Consider the following 20,180-nt stretch of genomic DNA (forward strand, 5'->3'; position numbering starts at 1 on the left):
CAGGCATGTAGCCTAAATGTCGGACCCACTGAATCCAGCAAGACATATCATTTTAATACCAAGAACAGAACAATGAAAGGACAGCAGGATGCAGGGTATAGCGTTATATGCAAAGTTTAGATAAAAACGATATGATGTATGATGTTAAAATGCTTTAAAGCGCCATTCCCTGCACCAAACACTCACATTACAGGTCACAAGTCAGGACACCTGCGCTGTTTTTCTACAGACAATGCTTGATAGAGGAAAACAAATTCAATTCAAATGTAATGTTTTCTTATGTTGAACTGTATTAATGCAGTCAGTAACTGTCAGCATCTCAGGCTGTTCCGTGGAAAGTGTGTGCCAAACTTTAGCAGCAGGTGATTCACAGACACTTACACTGAGTACACATTAAGGGACTCTGTCAAGTGGCTGAACCACATCAGCATCCTCTGTTCTAGCTGCCCTATAACTGCAGAGCTGACCGGAATGAATGAATAAAAGTCTATTGTGCTTCCAGTGAGTGCGCCTACCTGTCAATCTCAGCTCCTGTCACGGCGGGGTTTTGGCGGCCGGCTACAAGTTAACAAAGTGTGACATCTGTTCTTTCAGCGGGAATGACACAGACACCGAGTAAAGTGAATGTAGCTTGTGGCACATCCGGTTAGTGGTACACATTGTTATCAAAAAACTACAAGAAGGACCAGAATTCAGATTTCTTTGCAGATTTTGCCTGTTTCTCTTGTGTATATTGTGGTCTCTTAGCAATGAGAGGGGTTTATATCCCTCTGATGGACTAGAGACTGAGAGTCAGGTGTTAACATTCATATATTTCTTATTATTTTGTTTCTGATTTCTGTTTCTGAGACTGTGGTCTACATTTCCTCCACCACCACTCTTGAGCTGCAGCAGGAATCGGTCACGAAGTGAGAGCTCTGTGTTTCTCTCACATCTGTGCTTCACATGCAGGCTGTCAGCCCACTCTTAAAGGAACATGTAACATGTATTCAGACATATTATTTAAAATAGTAGTTGCTGTTTCACCCACAAACATTAAAACATCCAAAATAAACTAAATTAGTAAATGTATTACTCCAGTTAAAGATGAAGTACAACAGTTAATAGGACTAAGGTAAAGAATTCCCCTAACAAAACACCTTTCGGAGTTGTGATAGGAAGAGATTTTCGGAGCCTCTAATGCCTCCTAGGTAAATCCAAACATTCCCCTCATGAGTAACCAGACTTCAGTGAGACTAAAGGTAAAAGTAGAAATTGAATACAAACTTCTACTTTGTCTCCATCATCTGGTCAAAGGTTGTAACAACAAATATTTTTCTTAAGATTGTGCTCGACAGGTCAGGCCGGACAGATATCACTGGTGAAAAACAAGAAGGAATATTAAAGATACCAGTTTCAGATTTGTTTAAAGATATATTTATCTTTAAACAGTAATGTGTGTCTGATATGTTCTTCACTGTGAAGTCCATATACTGGTAACTTCAAGTTTCTACATCACAGTGTACAAGTTGCAAATTAGACAAGGACTGACTTCCAAACTGTTTGTGATGTCACAAATCATGCTCATAGGTCCTTAAAATCGGACTTTCAGTGAGCAGAGAAACTTTCCACTCTCAGCAGACGAATGTGAAAACATCCTTCTAGTGTCAAACTGCAGACAGCATTCTGCACAGTGAAGCAATAATAACCAAAACTTACTTTCTGAGCCAGCTTATCACAGATATTTGTCTAAAATAATTATGTTGTAGAAGCTCAAAATAGTTACAGAATACAGAATACTACATGGATTTCCTTGTGGACAGTTGCTTATGGCACATACCAAGAGACTTCCAGTTGTGGTTCAGGAGGCAGACGCCCTCTCCACATTTAAGAGTAGGCTTAAGACGTTCCTCTTTTATAAAGCTTATAGTTAGGGCTGGTTCAGGTGAGTCCTGAACCATTCCTTAGTTATGCTGCTATAAGCCTAGACTATCAGGGGATTTCTCATGATGCACTGAGCTCCTCTCTCTCTCTCTCTCTCTCTCTCTCTCTTTCTGCACTTATTCATGTCCCATTAATGCATGTTACTAACTTATCTTCCCGGAGGCAGTTTTTCTTTGCCCCCGTCCCCAAGTGCTTGCTCATGGTGGTACTGTTGCGTCTCTGTAAATAATGTTATAAAAAGGAGTTCGGTCTACACCTGCTCTATTTGAAAAGTGTCCTGAGATAACTTCTGTTATGACTTGGCACTATACAAATTAAATTGAACTGAACTATCAAAATGACTAAATTACTGGAAATCAATTTTTTTCATTAACCTTTCATACAGTTTTATACACACACACACACACACACGACAGTGACATGTATTAAACTATTTACAGCCTACAGTCATGCAACTCAAAAGGAAGTTTAAACTTGACCAGGCAGATACTAATAATGTGAACTAATAATCATACCATGACTCAACAGTTGTGATGTGATTGTTTATTGCAGCAACAAACACAAAGCTAAGCAAACTTGTGTACAGTTTGAGGAAAAAAAGCATTGTTATTTTAACAATTTCCAAAAACATTCTTTATCCATGTTGTCAGAATTTTGAAAGAAATTTGCAGATCAATTCCTACACCTGTGTGTGTACTCATAATAAAGACCCATTATAGCCCAGCAGATCAGTTAATCACTCACACCAGGAATGTATGAATGGTTGAAAGATCATTCAAAAATGGCTACTGATCTAAAATTCATCTTCTTCTACTCAGGCGTTAACATTAGTTGGTGTTTCCCAATAAAAACATGAAAACAACGAGTGACCAAACTTTGTAGATTAGCTAAAAGAGGACCACCTCAAGTACTGTAACATTCCTAGTGAAATCTTTAAATCCCGTTTACATTTATTCTTTTGGTAACTTTTTAACTTCTAACAGTGTTTGAGCATAACAGGCCTTTAACCCAGTAACATTTGATTCTAGCAGATGAAAAGGAGCAAAAATACAGAAATGTCAAAACTAAAACAAAAACAAGCCAAATATGCATTCTCCAAAACCTCTTTAAGTTCTGTACTGTGTGTAGAAGCGAACGCAGTCATGAAACAAAGGCACAAGGAAATTTCTTCAAACAAGAATGAACACAATTGAAAGCAGAATGTACTTTCACACTGACTGAATCAATAAAAACAAAACTCATTTTGCAGAGTGGTGATCTTTACTGTAAAAACTGGACCACACTGCTGTAACCAGTGGTCCCAAAAATATGTGTAAAACTTTATTTTTTCCTTTAAAGCAAAATACCTTCCATGTCAGTTCAATATGAAGCCCAAAGAAAAGACAGATTAGCGCTTGATTAAAATGAGACAAACTGCTCACTAAACAAAACTAAAAGAACCTGGAACTGCAACTTCTTCACCTCAGTAAGGAGACAGATGGGACATGTTTTCAGAAGAGCAGACGTTAAAACTCATCACTATCCTTTAGATCTGTGGGCAGAAGCTTCAGGCCTTAGAGGAAACTACTTTAGCAAACGTCATAGAAGGCTTTTAAAGATGCAGACAACAAGTGCATGGTGTAGCAATGTACTGTATATATACACATTATGGGAAACACTGTTCCCGATAATAAAAACATCCACCCCTACAGTGAAATATGGAGGGCACTGCCTCCGATACGGACACACACTGGTAGGCAAAAACTACCTTCTTTTTTCACATTATGGAAGACACTGCTCCCGATAATGTTGTGAGGACGAGAGGTGTGCATGGACCAAGGGACTGGTACTGACAAACAGAGGTGTTCAGTATATATTTTCCAAGGTGTGATATATGAAATGACTTGCCTAAAAGACCAATCCAGTGTCAGTTAAAGCAGCTACAAGGAACTTTCATTTAATGTGATTCTGGTGGCCCCTGTGGACAAAAGCGGTAGTGTTTCCACCGCCTCGTTTCTCTGATTTCGAGGGGAATCTGACCAACTCTGACCCAGTGGCAGAGCATTACTGCACTGACAATAATTATAAATAAACAGCCAGTCTTCTGGTTGATGGCTTTGTTTGTTTATGTGGGTCATATAGAGGAATCACTATTAAATTGAGGTGTTTCATAACCAGTTAAAAACTCCTTGTAGTAGGTTTAAGTATAAAAAAATCAAAATAAAATCAAAATAATTACCTCAGTTGTGTGGTTTGCTGAGAGGTGCCAGATTGTTCTGTGTTCAGTACTGGCCATCGGTCAACATGTACACTTCTTTAAGCAGATGCTGCTTTTGTCAATTCGACAGTATAACTGTCATAATTATGGAAGGCACTGCTCCCGATAATTATACATTTTTTTATAAAAGGCGATAAAAAAACTATTTATAGTGAACCCTGCCACTGATAAATAAATAACACAATAAATAGACGTACGGTTTCTGTTTCAGTGCCACATGGTTGAGATCTTCTCCCTTGGTTTTTGAAAGGCCTACAGAGACTCGCCCTCATGTCAGGAGGTGGACGATTCAGATGATCAACCAATTAATTATTATTGCGAGTAATTAGGACTTTTCTTAAAAAGATTAATGCAGCACGGTGCCAAGTAACGACAGCTGGTTGTCCAAAATCTACTTCTAGGTGTGTTCTGTGCAACACAACAGCTGTGTAAGTGTTAATCTTCAGTCCTTTTCAGCAACTTCTGAATCTCTGACAATGAGTTGAGCAGCAGATTTCAGCACAGTATGAAATTATAGCTACCAACACAAACCAGCTCAAATGTATTTGAACATGAGGCTCTAGCAGCAGTGGAAATACCAGCACTTTTGATCTGTAGTCATTATGGTAAACAAATGGAAAGGCATTACCTTATTGCATCATAGTGGCCTTTCATGTTTTATTCATTTCTGAGCTGGCAAACAGCATTTCCTGTGATTATGACCTGATACTGTGCTGAAAAAGCATCACTTTCACTACATTCAACTCATTCATAGCCACCACTTTAAGTAGTGCTACCACTTAATATGGCTGTTTGAAGGTAGTCGTTACTAGCACCAAAGTATTCAAAATGCAGTACTTAAGTACTGCATGTTAAAAATGTGGGGGAAAGAGAGAGAATGACCTTCTAAACATTCTTTTTGTTAAGGCTGAAGGTTTAAGTACAATTTATCATGAATGTTTGACTTTATGGAGAATTTTAGAAAGAAGGGAGATGAGGCAGCTTATTGAAATTTTGAAAATTATGGAACAGAGTTGATTACTAATTTTGGCATTTTGAAACAACTCCACTTTTATCACTTCCTCAATCAGCTATGTTAATTTAAGAAAAAAAAAAAAAAACTGCATCTGTGACTGTTAATAATCACAGCCTACTGGTTTTCACACTGCCAGCTGCACTAAGAGGGCCAAACCATGAACAAGGGAGGAGGGAGGAAATTACTTTTTATATTTCATTATCCAAAGACCAGATATCCCCTGCTAGTGAGTTGGCACAGCCCTGAAGGGTCCAGGTCGCCAGGGCAAACTGGTTGCGGAACAGATCAGCATCTGCCTCAGGGTTGGTAGTCCTGAGGGCTTCGAGGTGGTTGGACAGAGCCTGGAGAGTGTGACTGCCGGAGCCCAGCAGGATGTGGCGGAAAGGACTCTCTCTGGGAGACACAAAGGGTGACAGGAAGTTCCTTTCCACCTACAGAAACAAGCAAAGAAACACAGGATTATTGAAAACAATGGAGTAGAAGCGCTGTTGGGTCTGTGATCTCACACTGTACAGGTGGCCTTTGGATACTTCAGGTGTACTGTGCTTATTCCATCTTGTGAAGGGCTCATTGCATGGGTGAAATATGTGTGTGTTTGAGCTCAATGGATCGGATAGCTCAAGATGTTTCATTAAATTCTGAAGCCGCAGCGGGCCAGTGTATCCATTATGTGTATAACGGATACACTAAAAATGTCTTTGTGTTTCTACTGTAGCCCAGAAAGGACAAACCCAACACTCGCTCTAGATAGGTCCTTTTTGCAATTGTCACAGCCACCATAATGCTGTGCACCTGGACCCAGTGGACAACCTGTGTAGAGGTCTTACCGACATGATGCGGTCATTAATGATGCGGCACATCTCGATGTCGTCCAGGTCGCTGTTCTGGACGTCTGCTAACAGGCTGCGAGAGGCACGGCCGTATGAGCCAGAGGCAGAGATCAACCACTGCACCGTCAGTGACTTGGGCAACAGCTGGGGCTGCACCTGGAAGCACAGATGGCATACACAGGGATAATTTAGTGTTCTGAACAATCAACCTAATGGATATGTATCTAGTGGGCACATTTGGGTGACATAATCAAAGCTGTAATTAGAGAAGGAGGGACGATATCAATTAAAAAGGCATTAAGAGAAAAAAAAAAAACAGGACACTCACCCTCTGAACAGCCTTGACTTTCGCGTTGATCTGACCCACATGAGTACGTATAATATCGTGGTACCTTGTTAAGTCCATCCGCAGGAGGTGATCATGGACCAGCCTCAGCGCCATGTGACCTGCAAACTGGGATGCTATTACAGCCACCTGAGGAACTGAGTTGGACGTGACCCCGTTCAGTTTCTGTCGGGTGTCCCGCATTGTGCCAAAATACAGGTATTCCTGAGAGGGAAAGACAATAATTGAGAATTACAGTGAGAAAAGATGTGTCCCGGGATGAATCAAGCTTTGATATAAGGGCTCAATGTATATTATGGATATAGGCTCAAAAAGTTTTTTTAAGTATCGTACAGCAGGTTTACTTACTGACTTCCCAGGGGTGAATCTAAATGATACTGAGGGTATTCCAGAAAAGGCAAGGAAGGGATATGCAGCATTATCCAACTTCAGAGGCTCCAATCTGGAAAATAAACACATACAAGATCTTTAGTGCTTCAGTGGCACTTTCTGTAGGTAAATGTTTTTAAAAAGGAAGATTAGGTAGCGAACATTCGCAAAACGTGAGAATGAGAGCTATCCTACACCTTCCAGCTGTGGATGTGACACTGAGGAGAAAAGCTTTGATCTCAGTGATGTGTAAATACTGAACAGTCTGATCAGACTTACACATTTGTTTCCCAGTTGCCCCCTGCAAATTCAGAAGAGAGAGAAGGGGCCTTGTTTGGAGACTTCACCTAAAGAGAAGAGAATGGTATATGTACGTTACACCTTAACATTTGCAAACAAATGGTATTTAAATACTGACAATACAGTAGGTTTGTAGAGAATGTGCTTCAGAGTGTGATTCACTGAAAGGAGGGTTTACCTCGTTTAGAGAGCTCTTGATCAAGCTGTACAGCAAGGGACTGGCTGCTACTTTAAATCCGTTCCGACCTGGAAAGGAAGGTTTATATTCAGTCATTCTGAAAATCACATATAGTGTGATGTTGTAGGTATAAGAAGGTGTTCAATATGTAATTGACTAATCTGGAGTAAAGGTAAATACCTGCTACAACGCCATCCAGGTTGATGTAGGTGAATGCTTTCATGCTCAGAGAAGAGAGATAACCCTGGATAATCAAATAAACAATATAACAAAATTGAGGCAGAGTGCTAACAAAAAGCAGTAGTATTACTGCATAAAAGCTGCTGAAAATGCAGTTATGGTAATGCCTTGTGCGATTCTCACCTCCAACCACTCGGTGGCGCCAACACTCCCATATTCTCCAGCACTCCAGCTGGCAAACACAATGCTTCGCCTTGGCTTGAATCCGTCTGTCAAGTGGATAATAAATGCGCATTAACAAAACTGGAGGCATCTCTTTAAATAGAAAATGCTATGCCCAGTTATGACTTAACGCACGCTCCAACATGAAGTGTACATCCATTCCAGACATCAGCTGCCACCTGAGACTCACCGTTCTTCACCATGTCAGAGATGGAGCGTGCCAGCTCAACAAGGACACTGGTGCCGACAGTCGATGAAGCAAAACCTGGACCCCAAGCGTCCCTCTGGGCACCGATGACCAGATATCGATCTAAAATTTTTTAAAAAAGACAGTTTTTCCACTACTTCCTGATTGCAGTTACCCCTCGCGTTAAATAAGTATCCCATTGTACCTGCATCCACAAAGCCTTTGATGACCCCGAAGACATTATTTATCTTCTTCTCAGTAAGAACATTGTTGACGTCCACAGTAATAAGATCTCTCTCTTCTCCCAGTTTGTAGATTCCTCCCCACGCTTGTGGCACATTCTGACCCCCCAGCTCCCTGTGGGATGTAGACAATAAACATTAAGGTTATGGAATCTACTACAGATCCAATGTACTGACATACAGACAATGTACTGTATTTATCATAATCTCTGTGCTTTGTTTTAGTTGGTCCACAAAGTAGGCGAGCCTTACCTCAGAATTTTTGCAGCCATGCCTGCTGTGATGGTCTGAGCCAAAATTTTTGGCAGGCCAGAAGACTGGACAGGGGGAAACTGGGTGTGGTTGAAGGAGGGGAAGCCTGGGGTGTAGGGATCCCCTGAACCCATGTGGACCTGTGAGAGGCAGACAGAGGAAAGTTGGATGTAAAGGTTTGACCAAGTTTGCAGAGCAGTTATGATTTGACTTCCAAATATGAAATTAATAAAATGTTAAACTACAGGCAATTTGCACATTGACTTTCTAATAAACATTTTCCCAAAGATAATTAGAAATCAAATATTCCCAAAAAGAAGTTATCCTATGGGGACATTAAAAGTATTTTTATTTTTTTTTATTTTTTTTATAAGTTTATTCTTCAATTCACAAAAGAGATTCATTTACAACTAGATTTTTCTTACCGTTTGCTAACCATTATCACATTTGTTGTATTCACTATTTGGGTTCATTGTATAGTTATGCAATAATTATAACATGAAATATCCATAAAATGTGTCAATTGGACAAGGTTTGTAAAAAAGGAAAAAAAAAAAAAAAAGGTTAGGAACCACTAGTCTAAACTGTCACACTCACATGTCCATAGAGCTCAGTGTCCTCTTCGAAAGTGTCATCGGCAGGGTCAGGGTAGATCAACACAGCAGAGGCATTCATTTTGGCAGCATTGGCTACCTGTAAGAAAAAAAGTAATAGAAAGGGGCTTAAGAAAGAAAAAAATAGTCACTACAATTTTTATTGGCACCAACAAAAGAATTTGTAAAAAAGGTTTTTGTAATAAAAACTATAATTCTTACTAGAACCACCCACCTTTTCAGCAAAGCTGATCTTACCAGCCTTGACCAGCATCACCCTGCCAGACAGGTTGATGTTCCTGTCCCGCAGTAACATTAAGTCACTTTCCTGCCCATAACCCGCATACAAGACAGCACCCTGGACAAAAAAAAGTATGTACTGCATGTTTTTCCACTTCATTAAAGAAATGAGTGTTTTATACTTAAAATGTAGCTTGTAGATTACCGTTACTGTTCCTATGGCACTGTAGGACAGGAGTCCTTTTGGATACTCCGCATTACTTCCATTCTTGAAAACAACTCTGTTGGAGCCGGAAGCAGGGGGGTCTTGAACTTTAACAAAGTGCTCATCGGTCCATGTGTTCATGCCGTACTCCTTAAACTTCTTGAGCACCTTGTTCCCCAGAGCATCATCACCTGGAGAACCAGCCCGGTGTTCATCACTGGAAAACTCACTAGGATAGGGGGAAATATAACATGAGGGGGAAGGAAGAGGTAGGCAAGCAAACAAACAGGAAACAATAATTTACTTTAAATTGTAATACAAATAAAAACTTTTCCAAGATTAGTACTTTTGGAAGAATACCAACACTGCCTCACAGCAGGTTCCACAGGCATTGTGTGGATATTATATTTACCTGAAGACAGATTCAAAGTTGGCTACAGTGAGTTTTTGAGCGAAGAGCTTTTTCACATCGTCCCAGTCCATGAGGGGAGCAGCACCTGTCTCGTGAGGAACAGGTTCTTCCAAAGGAAGCACGGAGGCTGCACAGCTTGGAGCCAAGTCGCTTTTCCGATGCACCAGATAGCCAATCAAGTAGCCTGAAAGTAGCAGTGGTTTGAAATGAGGTACAACCATGGACAGAGAGGGACAATCCAAGGACAGACTAAAGGCATCAAGTTACAGCCCAAACCACAGTCAGCATTTTGAAACACTATACCACCAGGAGACCATGACTATACTGTACAGTATGTATACCCTACACCGCCCAAGAAACTTCTTCAATTATGTTTAATTTATTCTGTTGAGTGGCAAAACATGTTAGGATATCCAATTAGTCATATCTAAAACACAAAACAAAAAATTAGCACATACTGGTCCTGTGTCATTAGGAGACATAGTCAAAAGTTGCATGTCATGTGCAGGTGGGGAAAGACAATGCCTCCTGATAATGTCAATGGTGAATAAACAGTAGTGTCCCTGAGATTGATCCCTGAGGAACTCCTCAAGTTACGCAAGTGAGTATTGCAAACTTGATAGAAAGTCAGCTGCTCCATTCGACACTCCCCGACTTACCAATAATAAAGATGAGGAGGGTGGCAGCTGCCAAGAAGCACAGGTTCTTGGGTGTGCGTCCAAGCTTCTGAGCCACATGGGGTTTGCGGTTGGAGCTGTGATTGAGGTGATCTCCAACGCCATTTCCCCCAACTTCCTCATCCATGTCGGACGACAGCTTCATCTCCACCTGGCTGTTATCACCTTCCATGTTCTGGGTCAAGTTGAAACGTGTGTAGGAGTGTGGCTCCCCATTAAACTGTAATGACAGAACAACACAGGTATGAGTAGAAAATATGATTTAACAATGTTTACATGACTTGCCATAATTATGGATGCGAATCTGTTAACAATTATCCCTAAATGTTCCAACAGCAGCAATACAAGTCATACTTTATTACAAAATGGCATTACTAAAAGATTGGTAAAGCTATGATCAGAGGTCACACTTGCCACAGACCAATGAACTGTGCACCTGAGCTGCAGTTGAGATGAAAGAGGATGTCTGTGGTCTGTAAACTAGTGATGAGTGGATAACCTTTTAAACACCTTTGAATGGCTGTAGGTTGTAGTAAATAATGTGTGCATGTTGTAAAAGTTGGTAAGCCATCAAGTCTGTAGACTACAAAACCATGTTTTTAATGGTAACTCATGTTCCATTAAAAAGTCTGCAGTTGTAATTGTTACCAAGATAAAAGAAAAGCTCTGCTGTCCTTCGTGGTCCGAAGTTGTCAAGGGATTAAAAGAATGAATGATGATGAAAGAGCTAAAAAGACAAAAGCAGCAGACAGCCAAAAATAAACCAACTTCATAACTTGGCAGAAGTTCATTCAGCTTATAAACCCTTTATAACATTTGTGTTATTTGAAAGTGGTACAGTCTCAGTACTTCGAAAATAAATCACATTCCCAATCTTACTAGAGATGAATTTACAGCACTTCAATAATATGCAATATTATCTATACTGAAAATAATCTCAAAGTATTCGTCACTGGTTAGGATACTCACAATTTTGGATATCGTTGACCGTGCCTGGTCCATTGCTGCTTCACAGGAATCTAAAAAGGGAAACAAACAAGGAAAGTCTATTAGTGAAGCATCAGGCCTGCAGACTGATCGGTTGTTGTTACCTTTATCACAGTTTGTTTTTTAAAAATGACAAACCACTCTACACAGTCTAGTCTACACAAGGGATGGATGTTTTATACACAAAGACAGATTTTAGGTAGAGTATAATGTACTCGTAGGTACAAGTGTCTATACAGTGTGTTACTGTTTCACTTATGGGGATAATGGGGGTGCCCAAAGAACACGTCCCACCTCTTGTCCAAACATCCATGGGGTTTCCTTTGCTGCTAACTAGAAAGGCAGCACTGTTTCTAGGCACAAAAGACCAGTGTCCAGTGCAGGTCAACACAGGCTCCATGCCTCCATGTGAACTCCATTGCCAGAAGAATACAATTACAGAATAACTAGCTTCCCACTAGCTTTGATCCAGAAGACAAGCCAAACAAAGCAAGGTTTCAATTCAACAGAGGAACAAGACCTGAAATGCAACTCTTCTGTATATATTTTCTTAAATACTGTGAAAAAAGAGGCATGCGTGTGATCATAGTCAGGAGAGAGGGCGTGCTCTGTAAGGTGCTGCAGATATAGGAGGTCAGATTTTATCCCAAAACAAACATTTGATAATGACTAATCAACTACTATTACTTTGCTCGTGTATTGTTTTCAGCACAGTTCTTATACCGACATCAGAACAATCATTTCTTTTATGAATGCACATTAAGGTATGAAAGAAGCAATGTTGCAGTATAGAATTTCTGTCCGCTCAGTGAATTTTCTATTGATTCCCTGATATTTGACACTTGGGAAACTGCATAGTCACTTTATGGCTTTCTCTAGCATTTTCTGAATGCTGACTATGGATTGCCTTTGAGTAACAACTGTGACAATTTTGTGAATCCAACCGACTACATAGCCTGCTTCATGATATTAGCCAGAACTAAAGGAAACCAAAAACAATGTAATTATTTAAAACTTAACAGATCAGTAAAGTCAATAAGAATTTTGCTGTAGTTTAGTCAGCAGCAGTATATGTGACTATAGACCTTGGTCAAGAAGCCTCAACAAGATTGGCTTATCATGCCATTAAAAACACCCTTTTTGATGATAAGGTTGACAAGTATAATATATAGAATATATGTAGTAACTCATGTACTGAAAATAATAAATTATTTGGTTAACATGAGAAGTATTAACATGTTTTGACCAACCTGGTTTGCTGTATTTGTTTCATTTCTTCTTTAGTGTAAATGTACCTGTACAACAACAATGCAACTATTCTACTGTGATGGGAAGTTACTCAATGAGTACCATTACTTCCTTGTTCTCTATAAAAAGCACAATGGTGGGCAGGTGTGGTTTTTTGTTCAAATAGGTGTAATACAAATGGATGTTAACAATAGAAGGTTACATCATGTTTCTACGACAATAAACACTGAACAATGCACATGAAGACAACACAAATGGCTGTCCAATAGTTAACAAGGCAACAAAAGGCTATAGAACATCTTAGTTACGGGGCTCTGTTGTTCACTTGAATGCATTCTTAAAGATGCACTGGAGAGACGATACCAGTGCCTTGCACAACAATTTGATATTTTCAAACTTCTTAGCGACCCAAAAGAGCAAAAACCAATTGAGATGTACGCATTCAAAGCATTTGCAAATTACTGCCAAACTGAGCATTTGACAGTGAAATCCTCTGACAAAGGTTTATCCATGAAGAGCTAGTAGTATTTAACAGTTCCTTCTACCATCCAACTGACCTTTAAGCCATAAGCAAAGCAACTCTTAACAAACCCTAATCCCAGTTCTAGTGAGCAGACAGGATGATTTGACTGAGAGAGCACCCATGACCTCTCTCCTACCCTGTCAGACCTTGAGAGAAAAACAAAACTCTTCAAACAACCCTGGTCTTATCAAGCCTTGAGTTAATCCAACAGCTCTTAATCAACTTGTATGTGAGAAGTATATGGGCTCAGGGGTTAAACCACAGCGACTGAACTTCGGACTGAATGAAACCGTTTTGTTGACAGCAGGTTCAATCACAAACCACACAGTCCAAAAAGGGTCAAATCTGGCTCACTTTATTTCCACACCATCTGCTCAATGTAACTGCCTGTTCAGTGTAAGTGTACAAACAAAAACTGAAAATAAGAGGAAAAGACACTGAGCCTGTCTGTGGTGATTATGATGTGTGCTGTGCAGCTAGACAGCAGAGACAAACTCTTAATGACCCCTACAGGCCAATTCACAAGCTCCACTGGAGGGAGATCCTAAACTGGACATTGCGTGAGGAGAGCTTGTGTGGGCAAATGCCAAGGGGACACAAACGATCAGGCAAGCCTGCCCTAATTTGCAGCTCCAAAGCATGGCCTTGCTTTACTCCAACAGCAAGCCTCCAAGACAGCATAGATAACAAGCCTAACCTTGTAGTCCAAGTGCATTAAATAAGGCAGATCCATAAAGCAAATGAGGGTGCAGACGTGCTGGAACCCAGCCATACAATAACTTAACTGAGAAAACACTTTGGCTATTCTAGGCATTATGAAGTACAGCTAACTTTAGAACATAGCTTGGCCTCAGACCGCCTCAGAACTCCCTTGCCTTCCATAACCTTGCAGGGTGATACAACCCCACTAAGAACAAGTAATTTAGATGTAAAAAGGTCACAAACTAAAAAAAGTGAGTAGCCTGACATTTTGTCTTATTCACAGCCCACTTTACAAACACAACCTACAGACAGCTGTTAAATATGGACTCCAAAAAAAATGGAATCAGAGCAGGCTTAGCAGCTTTGTGAAGCTAATTGCTCTCTAAGATGTCTATAATCTTACATACCAAACATACCGGACCTTAATACTTTAATCAGATTAGCTACTCTTTCAGTTGAGACATATGGATATGAGCAATATAAAAACATAATACAAAATCAAGAATGCACAAGTATGCGCACAAACAAAAAGCACACTGAACAAACTCACAACACTTTTAACACTGCTCTACCAACTCCACTAAAATGTGTCAGCCTGTGCTTTATGTCCTTGAAGGGGGCAACTTGTATCTCCACTGAGTATTTTTTTTTTTTCCTCCTTCCCCAGACACATGCGTGTAAGAGATAGTAAGAGCAAAAGTCACGCCCTTCTGGGAACTGCACTCACAGGCAATACCGGTTAGTCAAATGAGAATAGGAAAGCATGCTACCCCCCCCCCAAACTTGAACAAGAAATGATGTTGGACTGAGTTCATGTACGCACTGAGCAGTCAAGGGCAAAAAAATTAAATGTGTGGAACTGTTTTGTAGTCTCATCTGTTATCAGCACTCAACATAATGCAGACAGAATGAAAGAAACTTAGAAAGCATTGCAAAGAACATGTAGGAGAGTGGAAATAGTTTCTAATTCAGTGTGATTTAAGTTCAACCTCAAGGACTCCATAGCCCTGCAGACAGATTCAATATCACCATCAGCATTTTAAAGGCCACTTTATCTGATTTCCAAGGTCAAACATGTTGCTAAAGTAGCTTAGTACTTTAGCAACATGTGTTAACCAATTCCTTTGAGCAAAAAAACAGTAGCCATTGCTTCATAAATAGGTTATTGAAGCTGTGGCAAGAAGAATTGTGTTCTAACATTACAACAGCACTATTGTGAACTCAGCTGAGGGTCATTGAGGGGTGGGGGTGGGGGGGTGGGTTGAAGGGAGGGTGGGTGAAGAAGTTGGAAGTTGCAAAATGCCCTTCTCTCATACAATAACTGAATCAATCACACTCATTGACTAAATCGTACCAACAGGCCAAGTGTTAACATGGATGTTCTATTCTACTGTTAGCTTACAGTCAAATGTAGCGGTACACTATAAACTGCTGATATAACTCAAGTTACATGCAAGTCAACATTACATACATAATTATTACCAGTCAGTGCAACCTTCAATACATCTGTCATAACAATGATAACGTAATAACTATAATTTGGGTGTTAAAGACCTATTCTATTTGTCTAAAGACATCTGCCATCAGCAAATTGTGTGCTTGTGTGTATATTCAGCAGTTGCAGCAAAACTTTAACTCATACACAAACAACAATCTGTTGTTATCACATTTCATGAAATGGTATGGAGGGATTTTACTGAGGAATAGTTCCTGTTACAGTAAGATCTTTGAAGAGTTCCTGGAGCCGCACATCCAAATACCATATAATTAACCTGGTCTAACTAGTGGTTGAACCTTAACTGGAAACGCGCACAATGCCAGTAGGGAAAACCTCCAAGAGACAATGCAAAAAATACAGAAGGGCCTTTCCAGAGCCAGTGGAAGTTTCAAAAACAGGACTCCTATTTAAGTGATTATACACTGCTGAAAACACGCCTGGGAATATTATATTCAATTTCTGCCTGCAGATCCTCCTGAACGTTACACACTGGACCTTTAACAACCCTTTTTCAGTCTACATAATTATGGTTTAGTAAATTGGTTTCAGTAACTCGCTTCAATTCATTGACTCATTCTGGTCCGCCATGGCAGTTCTGTTAGTTGTTCCCTGCAGTTATATCTGAATAAAAATAAATAAATCAATATTGAAATCTCCTAGGTATTTGGCCATTACAAGTTTTCATTATGCTTTTAGTCATTCTTTGGTTGAGTTACTTTTTGTTTCTAACCGATAAATAAATGCATCTCTGCAAGTTTCCGTGCACATGCAAACCTGACAACGGAAAATTAAATACATACACTTTGAATATTATCATTTAGCCAAATAATCCCAAACTCAGTACAGGGACATAAAAAACGTTGGCAGGAAAAAATGTAAAAGAAAAAAAAAGGGAGGGAGAGTTCAAATAAACTAAATATTTACAAGCCCTAACAAACTATTTACATACAAACTATAGGAAGTCTAATCTAGAGATCCGGGGATAAAGACTGAGAGAAGGTCAAACAAACTATTTACCTACAAGTTATTGGAACACTATAGAAAGAGCATACTGACACAAGAGGAGAAGGAGAGACACCCGGTGCTGTTGGAAGAGGAACTGTAGAATTACTCTGAGCAACATGCAGGGAGATGAATTACAATATATTTGAATATATTTCTCGCCTTCTGACGAAGTTGCTAAATTGTCGCAAGCCGCTTTTAAGAAATAAAGTTGCTAAGAGTGTCTGAAAAGTGGCTACATCTGAAAGTAGCAAAATTGGCGACACTGGCTCTCTATGACGGATTTTGTGTGAGCTACCTCACATTTTTCAAAACTGAACACTAATGATTAAAATGTTGTGATGTGACATGATGTTCCAAACATAATTTCATTAAAATTTCTCGACTGTCCAGAATTGTCCCAGACACATTATCTTTGTGTCCCAGGTGCACAAGCCAACGGGACATGTTTCATTTTGAGTGCTGGGTGTACTGCACCAAAAATATGAAAGACAACTAATTCGCCTTTTTACTTTTTTAAATGTCTCACACAAATACACTCAACAATTATACACATTAACACAGTTAAATATAGATATGGAAGCAATAATATAATATAGTAATATAAAACTTGAATAATTTGATAATTTTCTTTATTTAGGAGTTACTTTTTAAATTCCAACTAGATCCAGATTTGGTGTTTTTGGCAACAGAACTCTTTCAACTTTATCCTTGTTGGAGAGAGGAAAAAGAAGACCAAGGCATAGAGATAGAGATAGAGATAGAGATATATCTCTATAGGAAATGAGGGACACAAAAAGAGATAGTGATAAATAGAAGAATGAGAACAACAAGGAGAGCAGGAGAGAGGAAGGAGGAAAAAAAGTGAGGTGTGGGAGACAAAAGGAGACGGTGAGAAAAAGAACGATGGGGGAAATAGGAGAGGAGAAGGGGAGAGGGGTCAGGGGTGCGTAGGAGTCATTGTGCAGTGGCAAATCATGTGAGAGTCACACTGGGGAAAAGCTCCAAGTAGCTCATGGGAAAATGAAGTAGAACAGTGAGGCAGACAAATCCCATTTATTATTAGGTCTGCACAAGACGTATTCTTAAAGAACAGCAGCACATTCTGAATTATAGACGGGAACTAAAACACAGGACGCAGCTGAAGTCTACGAAGAGGAGACAATGACCTCTTGTAATCTTTAATCAAGAGTTTTTGTTGTTTTTAAACTACAATGCAGGTTCTGGTGGTAGTAGTAAACTATAAACAGATGATCCACCAGGTGGCACTGCAGTGTATACCTGTCCTAACACTAACAGAGGATACTCAAAATGTGAGGCAGTTAAAAAGAAACAAAACATGACTAATACAGATACTAAGATAAAATGAAAATGCAAGCAGGTCTCATCTCAACACCCCCACACTAAAGTGAACAAAAGCTCTAACCGTTTTGCTGTGTGTGTGTGTGTGTGTGTGTGTGTCCTATAATGCAATCAAACAATTAATTGCTCTTTTCAGGACAAAGAAAGGCAACAGCCAACAGTTAGGCTTGTCAAGTTCACCTGCTGCTAGTCTGAACAGTGTGTTCAATGCTTCCACCAACCTATACTACAACACCTCAGGGTCATCTCATTCACAACCAAATCTACTTCCCGTACTAGCAAATATTAACATAACGCCTCACAGAGGCATTTCACCGCTCCACCTTAATATGGAAAGAGCACGTTGAAATCTGTCTAGACTGGATGTTACAGCTATGAATACTGTAGTACAGATAGCTTATCTGTGCAGCAGTCTATTGCTGCCTGTGAAGGTCAGTGTTAGTGTCCACACACTGACACGGTCACCCCTGAGCAGGGAAGGGTCGTTCAGGGAGGCTGTGGCTGAACGATCACTCAGCACAGTGAGACTGCGCTGAACGTGACCGCAGCCCGTCCTCATCATGGCGCCCTCGTTGCATTGGCAACGTGACAACCAATACCGTGAAGACCGAGTCCTGTCTGATACAATGAGGCAAACAGGAAACGTAATAAAAAGTGACAGGTGGCGTAACCGCCTCTTCTGCCGTACGCTTTGTTGAACAGGCGAAGACCATTGGCGAGGACGCGACAACCTTAGCGTTTCATTCATAAAGGTATGCTAGGTTTAAGTTACTCAAAAGGAGTATATTCAATATGCAGTATATGTGGCAGTGATAGTAACACTCTCCAAAGACAAACTAGAGCTTATATCCTTCCAGAGCAGTCTCTGGAGGAGTTGTTTCAGTACAATAAGCTTTAAAACGCCGACGCCGCTGAGTCTGAGCTACCGTAAATAAACTCTCACCTTCTCTTCAACACAGCTCAAACCGACTCACTTCTTCAGTGACAGCCTTTGACACGAGGTTCCTCGCCTTGCTGTTTCCTTGCTATGTGGTCTCTCACCCGGTGCCCTTGGACCATGCGTTTCTACTTATATCTCTGGGATTGGCTGCGAGTCGACGATAGGCGTGACAGCTTCAACGTCACATCCTCCTTCGCGCCAAACGAGTCATCGCGAGATCCGGTTGGTTGAGAGTCTTGAGGTGTGTCAGTCAGTGGTGGGTGAGGACACATGTGTCGTTAGCACGCTGTCCGTGAGGTTGTGTGACATTTTTATGTTTACACTAATTTAATTCATTTAATGAAAAGGTAAATTATTGTAAGGTAATTGTGCAAGCGAGAAGATAACAACTACAGCAACAAAGCTTTCAAATAAAACTATACTGCTCTAATGAGATGAGAAAGTTGAAATAAGGTCACTGTCAGAGGTGGAAAGTACCTGCCTAAACATGTTCCTTACTTGAGTATTTCCATTGTATTCTACTTCTGATTCACTTTAGTTCTTAGTCAAATGTCACTTAAGCTTCAGTTAAATTTTCTTATAAGAACATTAGTCTGTACGGTCTATATGAACACCATGAGAAATAAATTTAAATAAAGACTTTATGTTGTGTGTCCTCTTTTTAGTTCTTGTTTTTTGTTGTAAAAATATTAGTAGTATATTTGTAATAGTATTTTATTTTAGAAAGAATCCTATGGTTTGTGTCAGTCATGACATGTAATAGGTATTACCTTGAATGACCTCCCCCCCAGTGTGTCACAGACAAATCGGTGACTGCCATCTGCTGCTCACCTTGAAATGAGAACAAACATAACTCCAGTGTGCCCAAAACTGTTAACTTTTCAGACCCCACAGTCCACAAAAGAGGGTTTTCTTCCTGCTGCAGCTGTGAAAATATCAGCTCTAGGAAAGGAAAGGAAGTGCAGGCCTATTTAGTCTGGTCGTCAGAGTGCTGACTAAGTCAGACACACAGATTTTTTCCAGTGAAGTTGTCTGGGACCATTTCAGCTCCCTTTTCTAATACTAAGGTAATGCAGATACAATTTAAACTTCACACGCAAGGTTTTGAAACCCTACTGAAGCCAACACTGGTAAATTATTTAGTGCAAAGTGTGATTGGCTGTAACAGAACAACATGCAACTCCTATTCCAGCAGCTTAAAATTGAGACAATATTGATAATATGGTTATATATCACCCAATGTTATGTTCATACAGACATGGTTGACAAACCAACAGCCCTGTGATTGGGCATTTGTGGTGGGCAGGAGCAAAGCAGTCGCCAGTGGTGGTAAATTATTAGTAAATCTTTGTAAACAAGGGGTTCTTTTTACTTTTTGATAGCTGTTTTTGCAATCCCATTTATTTACCACCAAAACAGCCTTAGTCAGGTTGTGTTGCTGTCCCTATAATTGCTCTTTTGGGTATCTTCAGTGATTACATGTTTATGCC

General features: G+C 40.0%; 1 protein-coding gene across 1 annotated transcript; it reads right to left on the reverse strand.

Moving 5' to 3' along the window:
* Positions 1–2,451: 2,451 nt before the first annotated feature.
* On the reverse strand, positions 2,452–18,849 carry LOC127367857 (transferrin receptor protein 1). Its single transcript, XM_051408045.1, has 18 exons — positions 18,694–18,849; positions 11,398–11,447; positions 10,411–10,648; positions 9,752–9,935; positions 9,340–9,568; positions 9,130–9,252; positions 8,899–8,994; positions 8,302–8,441; positions 8,013–8,164; positions 7,811–7,930; positions 7,582–7,667; positions 7,399–7,462; positions 7,219–7,286; positions 7,020–7,087; positions 6,720–6,813; positions 6,354–6,575; positions 6,023–6,181; positions 2,452–5,626 (listed from the first exon to the last, which is right to left on the reverse strand). The coding sequence occupies exons 2-18, from the start codon at positions 11,428–11,430 to the stop codon at positions 5,384–5,386; spliced, it is 2,319 nt and encodes a 772-aa protein (XP_051264005.1). The 5' UTR covers positions 11,431–11,447; positions 18,694–18,849; the 3' UTR covers positions 2,452–5,383.
* Between the last annotated feature and the right edge of the window lie 1,331 nt (positions 18,850–20,180).

The sequence above is a fragment of the Dicentrarchus labrax genome, unplaced genomic scaffold, assembly GCF_905237075.1.
Source record: "Dicentrarchus labrax unplaced genomic scaffold, dlabrax2021, whole genome shotgun sequence".
In the NCBI taxonomy this organism is placed as follows: Eukaryota; Metazoa; Chordata; class Actinopteri; family Moronidae; genus Dicentrarchus; species Dicentrarchus labrax.